The following is a 10,324-nucleotide window of genomic DNA, read 5'->3' on the forward strand; positions in this document are numbered from 1 at the left end:
ATGCATCAGATACTGTGACCACAAAGCCTAAAATATTTACTATCTGGGCCTTTACAGGGGTTTGCCAACCTCTAAACTGCAAAGATTAAAAACTTAAAACGGGAAGATGAATCCATTTATAAAAACATAATGTAACCATATAAGTTATATATCCTTAGTTGTGCACATACTATAAAACCAAGTAACTGAAAGAGCTTGACCTAAAAATTAAAATACGAGGAAAAGACCTTCTCAAGTAAAAAATGAAAAGAGGGAAATCAGAAGCAATGGAAACAATCAGGAAGACCCCCAGTATTCTGCAGGTAAGTGTTTCTCAGCCTCAGCACCACTGACGTTTGGGACCAGATAGTCCCCTGGTGTTGGGGGGCTTTACTACTGTACACTGCAGGATGATGGGCAGCACCCGTGGCCTCTACCCCTGAGATGCCAGTCATCCCCACCCAGCTGATGCCGACATCAATGTCTCCAAACACTGTCAACGCTCCCAGAGGAGCAAAACTATTCCCGATTGAGAACCACTGCCTGCCGCAGGTTACTGAACTTTCGCCCCCACCTTGGATACTCCGCAAAAGACACTATACCCCAAGTAGGTTTTCCCTGTGCCCATAAGAAAAAGAAAGAAAACAACAATAATAGCAAACCAGAGATCCTGTCTTATAATAAAAGTGCTGGACAGCGAACCTGAGAGTTCTGGTTTGAGCAGCTGGGCATAAGAAGTAGACTGGACTTACCTAAAGCGCTGTGCCTGCTGAGCTAGTGGTCCTGGATACCTTCTGTTTGGAGACTGGTACAGCTGGGAAAGGATGGCCTGATTGGTCTTTTGGCTTGGGTTATTAGCAAACTTTACAGTGATTGGCTCTGTGGCACCGGGAGGTTTCTGGCCATTTAGGCCTTTGATAGCTTCTTCTGCCTCAATCCGCTTGTCAAATCGAATAAACCCTACACCCCTTGATATGCCTAAGGTAGATGTGGGTAAGGATTTGGGAAAGAGGGAGTGGAAGGAGACAGGAGGGAGAGAAGAAAGGATACATTAATTTTCCCTTCTCAAGAACATGTTTTCACCCACATGTAACATCTGCCACAAAAATCACACCAGGAGAAAAGCTTCGCCTTTGCTTAGTAGCAATTCAGTCTAGCATTACAATTTTGTATTTTTAAATACATGAAATGCATTAATTAAATTAATGCACTTTAAAGTCCATTACCACATGCTACCAATAAGCCAGGAAGAAGAAAGCACACAAGTATGTCCATGTTTCTTTTCCCCACCTTCTTCTCTCCCTCTCATGCATTATTTAATGATGTCAACTGTATGACTGACTTGTACTTTTCAAATTATGCTACTGGACAAACAGTTCAGAAAAAAGGGCACAGGAGCTCTTTCTCTTGGAACGAGGAGAAGAGAACCAAGCATTTGCTAAAAATGCTAAAAAGCTATGCTAAAAATATATGCACAGGGGTAGAAAAACGTATTTCAGCTACACTTTTAAATAGTAAAATTCTACTTAATTATACAGGCTACCGACCCTTTGAGAGAAATGCCTCAAGCGGTTTTTCTGGTTCCCTGAAGCTCCCCCACTGCTTTTAACTGACTCTTCTTTTTTAGAGAAATAATATTATATGGAGAAAAAGAGGGAAAAGAGGAGGTAAGAGTAAAATTAAGTAAGACAGAAGTAAGCCTCAAAGCTTACTTTCTTTGGCAGCATTACTTCTGGCTACAGAATCCTATTCCCCAGCTCACGCTCGCCCCACCTTGAGAGACCAGAAGGTGGGAAGCAGAAGGATGGCCAAGTACCTGCCCAGCTTTTGAGAAATGGCAACGAGAAACCCATTCCATTTAATTAGCTTAACAGACTTTTTGGGGTGGCCAGAGCTGGCCATCATGGGATCAGCAGCTGTACGGAAAGATTTTCTTGGCAAAACAAATCAGTAGTAGCAGTACTAACTTGGGACTAGCAGCAGGAAAAGCCTAGATGATTCAGAGTATGTCACTGAGGAAGAGTGAGAAGCAATTAAGAAAGGTAAGCTAAGAAAAAGCATTAGACCATTATGATTTATAGGAACTTTATAATCAATACTGTGTAAGTGAATGGCTCAGAATTTTATTCTAAGGTAGGTAAGGCATTTTTTTCCCCATATGCACTATCTCAGCCCCTATCACTTCACCTTCCCTATTTTTACGCTGTACCTGCTGCGTGCACATTACTGCACGTGCACACACATGCTGCATGCTCCTGCTGGCTGAATAACAAAATTGCAGGATTTTTTCATTTTAGGTAAAGTGGACAATTCATACTGAAGTCTTAAGTGTAAAGATGAAATGGTGAAATGACACCAAATCTATCCTTTCCATTATCTATTGAGCATGAATAACCCCTAAAACTATTATTCCATAAGGAAAGCCTTAGATGGGCAGTGAAACAGCCTCAGTTTAGGATGAGTCACCTAAATCTATGGTCCTCAAACCTGAGCACGCATCAGAACAGCCTAAAGGGCTTGGTAAAATGGCCACTCTAAGAGTTTTATTCACTAGGTTTAGGGGCCCAAGTCTGCATTTCTAACAAAGTTCCAGGAGGGTGCCTTTGCTGCAGGTGCAGAACCACACTTAAGAAACACTGACTCAATCAGGAGGTGACCAGGTAGTCTACCTGTGAGCCTACACCCTCAGGATGGACCTGCAGCTGAGAAATGGCTTTCTGCATCACAGGTGAAACTGACTTTTGATTCAGGTCCTCACTGAGAACGGATGAATTAAAAAGCATGAATACAAACAAAACTAAAGGCCTTTTTATTTTGCTCTAAACAAATATATTTGGACTGTTAGGCCTGGACTTCTATTCAACCTCATTTGCCATCTGTGTGTACAATACACTGTGATAGAATGTATGAAAACCATGAAACGTAGCTAAGAAGACCACATTTTTATATACCCTCACTGGACTAATTCTCTCCATACAGTAAAATCTACAGGCCCCTCTCCCAAGCATATGGATGATGGTAGATACCACTATACTCAGAGCTCAGAAGTATGGTGTTCGGACTCTGTAAGAAGCTCATGCCAGCACAGAGGAACATAACAAAGGATGCTTCTGATTAAGTTCAGATCAACTAAATTGATCATTAGTTGAAGAATTAAAAAAACTGGCCTAATTGTATTCTGTGGTCCATCGTTTCTTTAAAAATATAATCACAAATTATAATGCACAACTATTTCCACTGGGACTGTAATTATGAGAGACAGAAAAGGAGAGAGAAAGACAACAGGGATAGTGAAGGAGGGAAGACAGAAAGAAGAATCACACAGAAAAGAGAAAAATACTATTTTCTTTAAAAAAAAAAAAAAAGACTACTCACAGAATCGTAAAGTGACTGCTTTAGTATATGGCACTACAGGTGATTTTTTCCCCCTGCTTAGCATGCTTCTTTAATTTTAATATGTTTTAAAAAGAATATTGCTTTTATAATAGAAAAATATACCTTTACTTTATTTTTAAGATCCATAATCAAATCTGTATTGCTAGTTTTTCTTTAACTGAAAGCTTTAGCAGAAAGAGGTCCCTTCCACACAAAGTTTTTAATAAACATATTGGTCTTCTTATTTTGGTTTGGTTAAAAGTAACATGAGATTAAAATTAACTTTTAACACTTAAAATTTCAAACTCTTATGCATGCCTATACAACACAGCATGGACCTGAAAAAGTCTGAACAGCAATCACTAGTGTAGATGTCGTGGAATTCTCCCTTGGAGAATTAGCAGCATTAAACTATGTTTTTCACAAAGAGTAAGACTGTTACTTAATGCTTCATAAGGAGGTTGGGAGCTTTTTTCATGCAGCAGCTTAGAAATGAAGGTTATTAATTTGTAATAATTTTGAATAACTTATATGCAATAATTATAAATTTATTATAAGCCACAAAACAGGCTCCAAACCTGACCTTTGGGGAGGAAATGACTCAAGCTTGCTCACTACAGTATCTATGCTTACCCATGCATATCTATGAACAATCCTATCAGAAAATTGCATTTTCTGGCCCATAGATATACCTTTGATGTATTCTAGAGGCAAGACTTCTGTATGAGAAGGCAGACTATTTCACCATCTGCCAGTCAGAGCAGAGGCTGCCTACTTACCAGTGACCTGGTCAACAAGAATACGAGAAGTAATAATGCGTCCATATTGTGAAAAAAGTTGCTCCAACTCCTTCTGGGTCATTGTTTTTGGAAGTCCACTGACGTATAAATTAGCATCTCTGATGGAAGCTGAACTTGGGCGAGCATAGGAAACCTGGAAAAGAGTAGCGAAATGTACATGCACACTCAGTGACTTTCCTTCCAAAATTCGAAAACTGCCTCAAGTTAGCTTTTCCATAAGGAGCATACAACAAGACATTCAAGCGTGTCCAGTATGAACTGTTTCACTCCTTTCTGGAGAAACTCTTGACAAGAGAAACACCATTCCCCTTGGTGAAGAGAAGGGCATATCTACCCCAGGTGTGTAAGTGTTCAAAACTGACCAGTGGTGCACACAGCAGAGAGGACTCCTTGTAATAATCTGTCCTCCAGGGGGCCAACCTCCTAAACTAGCGATTTGGGCTCAATTGAATGCTCAGGCTTAAGGATTCTAAATTCATCTGACACATTTGTGTGACCTGTTTTTGGGCCTCCCATTTCACCGGGGGTGGGGGACCGTACAAACTTTCTAAAGAACTTAAATATGCCCTTTTCTGAAATTATTTAGCAATTTCAGTTAAACCCTGTATTATTTAATAAACACAAATAAACATCTTGAAGCAGATTATCATGATAAAAAAAATAGCTATCATCCTTAAATTCTGAGATGTATGAATGGACTGTATCTCCTGCATCCTTTGTCTGTTGTCTTATCCACAAATCTCTTCAATCTTTATTAAAAAGGCCTTAAGCCCATTTATTGATTTATTGACTTTACATGCCCTTTCAAAATTTGGCTTCCCACCTTTGAGATAGAGTGTCTAAACTTCTACCAAGACAGAATAAGCCCTTGTGTATTTATCATCAGCACACCTTACATACACTCCAGGAGGGAAGGAGTTAGAGCTGCCCCTCTCATCACTGCATCCTCATCATCTTGGCACATCGCGTGTGGCACATCGCATGTGCTGGAGTATCTGCTGAGTAAAGCCAATCTTGTACCCCAGTGGTCCCACAATCTGTTGTGGATCCACAACAGTTCACAAAGCACACAGCAGTCAAGGGAGAGTTCATCAAGTCACTGAGATCTTGCCCAAATTGTGATCAATACCTCTTTGCCTATAACATCTCTTTGCCAATTTTTAAGTCAGCTCTGAGTCTCATGTGCTATTTTGACCCCATTTCCTTTAGTTTAATAGTAAGCTCTTCTAGACTGACTACAAGGACAGAAACTTCACAGCATAGCCCGTTTGCCAGACCACTGACAAAAATGGCCAAATGAGTCTAGCTCTGGGTTTTATTTGGTGGAGTACCATGACAGGTCAACTTCTGCCTATTGATTATAACCATTAGTATCAATCTTTAGGCTTTCATGGTGACTTGGATGGTAAAAAAAAATTTGCCTGCAATGCAGGCAACTTGGGTTCAATCCCTGGGTCGGGAAGATTCCCTGGAGAAGGAAAGGAGGGAATGGCTACCTACTTCAGTATTCTTGCCTGGAGAATTCCATGGACAGAAGAGTCTGGAAGGCTACAGTCCATGCGGTCGCATAGAGTCAGACATTACTGAGCACATATATTACACTTCTTTACCATCTTGGCCACCAGGGAAGCCCCAATATATAAACGATCACCACAGGTAATCTATATTATTCTTTGGGAGAATCAGTGTTAGTCACTCTAGGATTCAACCATTTCTGTCAATGGTCTGGCAAATGGGGTATCCTGTGAATAATGAAATAATCTCTAATCCACATAAAATTCTGTTAGCACAGAGCCTAAAAACCCAGGTGACTATACTATAAATATTCACCTCTAAATACATCTAAGAATGCAGGTAAAGACCTAGGCCATTAAAGTTGAGGGTAACCTGAGTCCCTTACTGTGCTCCATAATAATTTACTCATGCAGTGACATTCACTGCTTTGAGCATTTCAGAGGAGTGTGGGTGGAGTGTTTTAAAAGTTATCCTAAAATATATTTAGGAAAACGGGTTTATATTTAGTGCTTATGTAAAAGCTTTGAAAACATACTTGGGTCAGTCATGTTATCCACATTTTTTTTTTCTTTCAGTGTCTGGTTTTCAGTTCACACTGCTTCTTTAATTCCAACCTGTACTGACTGTATCTTCTTATCCTCTGAATTCTCAATGCTCTAGCATTTATGGCCTAGATCCAGGAGACCTCCCTTCCCAGGAATAGTTAATTCTAGAGAGCAAACAACTCCCTTGGGAGGTACCTTTGATATACAAACCAGAGGCCACACCTCATCTCCTTTATCAAATCCTCAGACCAAGCCAATATTCTTCCCACTCTGAATCAGCCTACGGCCAGGTACCAGACAATCAAGTAGAAAGTGAAAGTGTTAGTCACTCCATCCTGTCCCACTCTTTGCAACCCTGTGGACAGCAGTCTGCCAGGCCACCCTGTCCATGGGATTTCCCAGAATACTGGAGTGGGTGGCCAAACCCTTCTCCAGGGATCTTCCCGATACAGGGATTGAACCCTGGTTTCCTGCACTGCAGCCGGATTCTTTACTGTTTGAGCCACTAGGGAAGCCCTACCACCCCTAGAGCCCAGAGCTGTCAAGAACTATTCAAATTCTCCAATGCTAAACTCACCCAGTCTACATGTCCTGCCTTGTCCTTAGCCTTCCACCAGGACCCCAAAAAAGGCCCCAGGCCACACTCTGCACTCTCCCCTCTGCCTCCTGGCCATCTCTGGTGCCTGCCCATGTGACCCTGCATGGCATGCTGTACCTCCTCTTTCTGAAATTCTTAAAGTATAAGTTTCCTCCTTCGTAACAATCATTTATGTATGTCTTACCTGATTACCCAGGTGCATTTTCAGAACACAGCTACACTAATAAGGCTCCAACTCTCAATAAAAAACCATCTCAACCCTGTTTTGCACTGACTTTGCCAAAGAATTGGTTCCTATCACCACAGGCAGGACACGGGTGACCCCATCATACAGAAACTGATGGTGGCAACAGTATTTCCATTTAACTTACACTTCAGGGGCTTATGGGACTTCACCATTGGGAAAGCATTTTCAGATACAGTATTTTGTGCCTCACAACAACCCTGTGAGGTAGGGAGGGCACATATCAGTATCTTATAGCTGGGGAAAGGCATACAGAAAAGGTAGGTAAACACTGCTAATGCTATACACATGTGTTGAACTCTGGATTAAAATTCTGATCTTCTAAATCCTTGTCTTGGGAGTCCATCTTTCACTGTCTTATCTTTTTACCTTTTCATACTGCATAGTAACTGCAGCCATGAAATTAAAAGACGCTTGCTCCTTGGAAGAAAAGTTATGACCAACCTAGACAGCATATTAAAAAGCAGAGACGTTACTTTGTCAACAAAGGTACGTCTAGTCAAAGCTATGGTTTTTCCAGTAGTCGTGTATGGATGTGAGAGTTGGACTATAAAGAAAGCTGAGCGCCGAAGAATTGATGCTTTTGAACTGTGGTGCTGGAGAAGACTTGAGAGTCCCCTGGACTGCAAGGAGTCAATCCTAAAGGAAATGAGTCCTTAATATTCACTGGAAGGACTGACGCTGAAGCTGAAACTTCAATACTTTGGCCACCTCATGTAAAGAACTGACTCATTGGAAAAGACCCTGATGCTGAGAAAGATTGAGGGCAGGAGGAGAAGGGGATGACAGAGGATGAGATGGCTGGATGGCATCACCAACTCGATGGACTTGAGTTTGAGTGAACTCTGGAAGTTGGTGATGGACAGGGAGGCCTGGTGTGCTGCAGTCTATGGGGTTGCAGAGTCGGACATGACTGAGCGACTGGACTGAACTGAAACCCTTGTCCTTGTCTCCTTGTCCAGTTTTCTTGCCGTAATACCACATAATAGTAACCAGTTTATCAGTGCACTTGTCCTGAGAATTAGAAAAATTAAATGAATCTTAATTGTTTCTTAAATATACACACAGTGAAAATGAGGACAGACAGCAGAACAGGATGGCACAGAAATTAGTTATGTCAAAAGTTATTTTATTTCATTTTTTCATTAATATTTTTCTAAAGCAATTTTTCCCAAGAAAGGATGAGTGGCCAGTAATTACAATTAACTGGAGAACTATGCATACATAATTAGGATTCTGAAATTGGTTTTATTACTTTCTAATTTTTTGAATACCATCAAATGAGCCACGTACCACCACCCCACCCTCACCCACTTCCAAGAGATAAAGGAAACACATGAAGAGATGAAGATCCAAGAGATGAAGAAAAGGAAACAGCTCTCCTCCCAAACCAATGCACCATCTCTCCCCCTTTATTTGATAAACAAACATGTTTACTATTTTCTTTGATTTAAAATAAACCCCTTCCCCTGCTCTATTGAGGATTCTACTATCAGCAACATCCTCCATTCCAGGAAAGGGAAAATATTTCTTCCTCTTCTTCCACCTCAAAGGATTAGAAACAGAAAATGTATTTAGACCAAGGTATGATGCTATGAAAAGTGCTCCACTCAATATGCCAGCAAATTTGGAAAATTCAGCAGTGGCCACAGGACTAGAAAAGTTCAGTTTTCATTCCAGTCCCAAAGACAGGCAATGCCAAAGAATGCTCAAACTACCAAACAATTGCACTCATCTCACACGCTAGTAAAGTAATTCTCAAAATTCTCCAAGCCAGGTTTCAATAGTACGTGAACCATGAACTTCCAGGTGTTCAAGCTGGATTTAGAAAAGGCAGAGGAACCAGAGATCAAATGGCCAACATCTGATGGATCATTGAAAAAGCAAGAGAGTTCCAGAAAAGCATCTACTTCAGCTTCATTGACAGTGCCAAAGCCTTTGACTGTGTAGATCACAACAAACTATGGAAAATACTTAAAGAGATGGGAACACCAGACCACCTGACTTGCCTCCTGAGAAATCTGTATGCAGGTCAGGAAGCAACAGTTAGAACTGGATATGGAAAAACAGACTGGTTCTAAATCGGGAAAGGAGTACGTCAAGGCTGTATATTGTCACTCTGCTTATTTAACTTATACGCAGAGTACATCATGAGAAATGCCCAACTGGATGAAGCACAAGCTGGAATCAAGATTGCCAGGAGAAATATCAATAACCTCAGATATGCACATGACACCACCCTTATGGCAGAAAGCGAAGAAGGACTAAAGAGCTTCTTCATGACAGTCAAAGAGGAAGAGTGAAAAAGTTGGCTTAAAACTCAACATTCAGAAAACTAAGATCATGGTATCTGGTCCCATCACTTCATGTCAAATAGATGGGAAAACAGTGGCAGACTTTATTTTGGGGGGCTCCAAAATGACTGCAGATGAGAACTGCAGCCATGAAATTAAAAGATGCTTGCTCCTCGGAAGAAAAGTTATGACCAACCTAGACAGCATATTAAAAAGCAGAGACATTACTTTGCCGACAAAGGTCTGTCTAGTCATAGCTATGGTTTTTCCAGTAGTCACGTATGGATGTAAGAGTTGGACTATAAAGAAAGCTGAGCACCGAAGAATTGATGCTTCTTAACTGTGGTGTTGGAGGAGACTCTTGAGAGTTCCTTGGACAGCAAGGAGATCCAACCAGTCCATCCTAAAGGATACTGGTTCTGAACATTCATTGGAAAACTGATGATGAAGCTGAAACTCCAATATTTTGGCCACCTCATGCTAAGAACAGACTCATATGAAAAGACGCCAATTCTGGGCAAGACTGAAGGTGGGAGGAGAAGGGGACAACACAGGATGAGATGGTTGGATGGCATCACCGACTCAATGGACATGAGTCTGAGTAAACTCTGGGAGTTGGTGACCGACAGGGAGGCCCGGCATGCTGCAGTCCAGGGGGTAGCAAAGAGTTAGATATGACTGAGCGACTGAACTGAGGAAGACCTGCAATGAATGAGATAAGGACTTGTACTTTGCAGATTCAAATCAGTTTCTAGACCAAATTTCTATCCAACAATTATCAGCAATTCTTTTTTAATCAGCAATTCTTGATTCTGATTTTTCTATAGATTTAGAGCTCAAACTGGTGCCCTGCTTTAATTTTTACCTAGAGAACGACTCTAGGGCTATCCGAAACTTCAAATTGTTAAGTCTGTCTTTGTGGTTCTTCAAAGACCAAAATAACACTCCATGGAGAAGAGCCACGAGATGGTTTT

At 41.1% G+C, this 10,324-nt stretch overlaps 1 protein-coding gene across 4 annotated transcripts in view; it reads right to left on the bottom strand.

Moving 5' to 3' along the window:
* ELAVL2 (ELAV like neuron-specific RNA binding protein 2) overlaps positions 1 to 10,324 on the bottom strand; it is a 75,091-nt gene that overhangs the window by 6,845 nt on the left and 57,922 nt on the right. For all 4 annotated transcript variants that reach the window (XM_010853315.1, XM_010853318.1, XM_010853317.1 and 1 more), the window contains exons 3-4: positions 4,134 to 4,287; positions 732 to 957 (exon numbers count right to left, since the gene is read on the bottom strand). In XM_010853315.1, the coding sequence (XP_010851617.1) occupies positions 732 to 957; positions 4,134 to 4,287 (380 nt within the window). The remainder of the gene's footprint in view (positions 1 to 731; positions 958 to 4,133; positions 4,288 to 10,324) is intronic.

Source organism: Bison bison, unplaced genomic scaffold, assembly GCF_000754665.1.
Source record: "Bison bison bison isolate TAMUID 2011002044 unplaced genomic scaffold, Bison_UMD1.0 scf7180017864326, whole genome shotgun sequence".
NCBI lineage: Eukaryota > Metazoa > Chordata > Mammalia > Artiodactyla > Bovidae > Bison > Bison bison.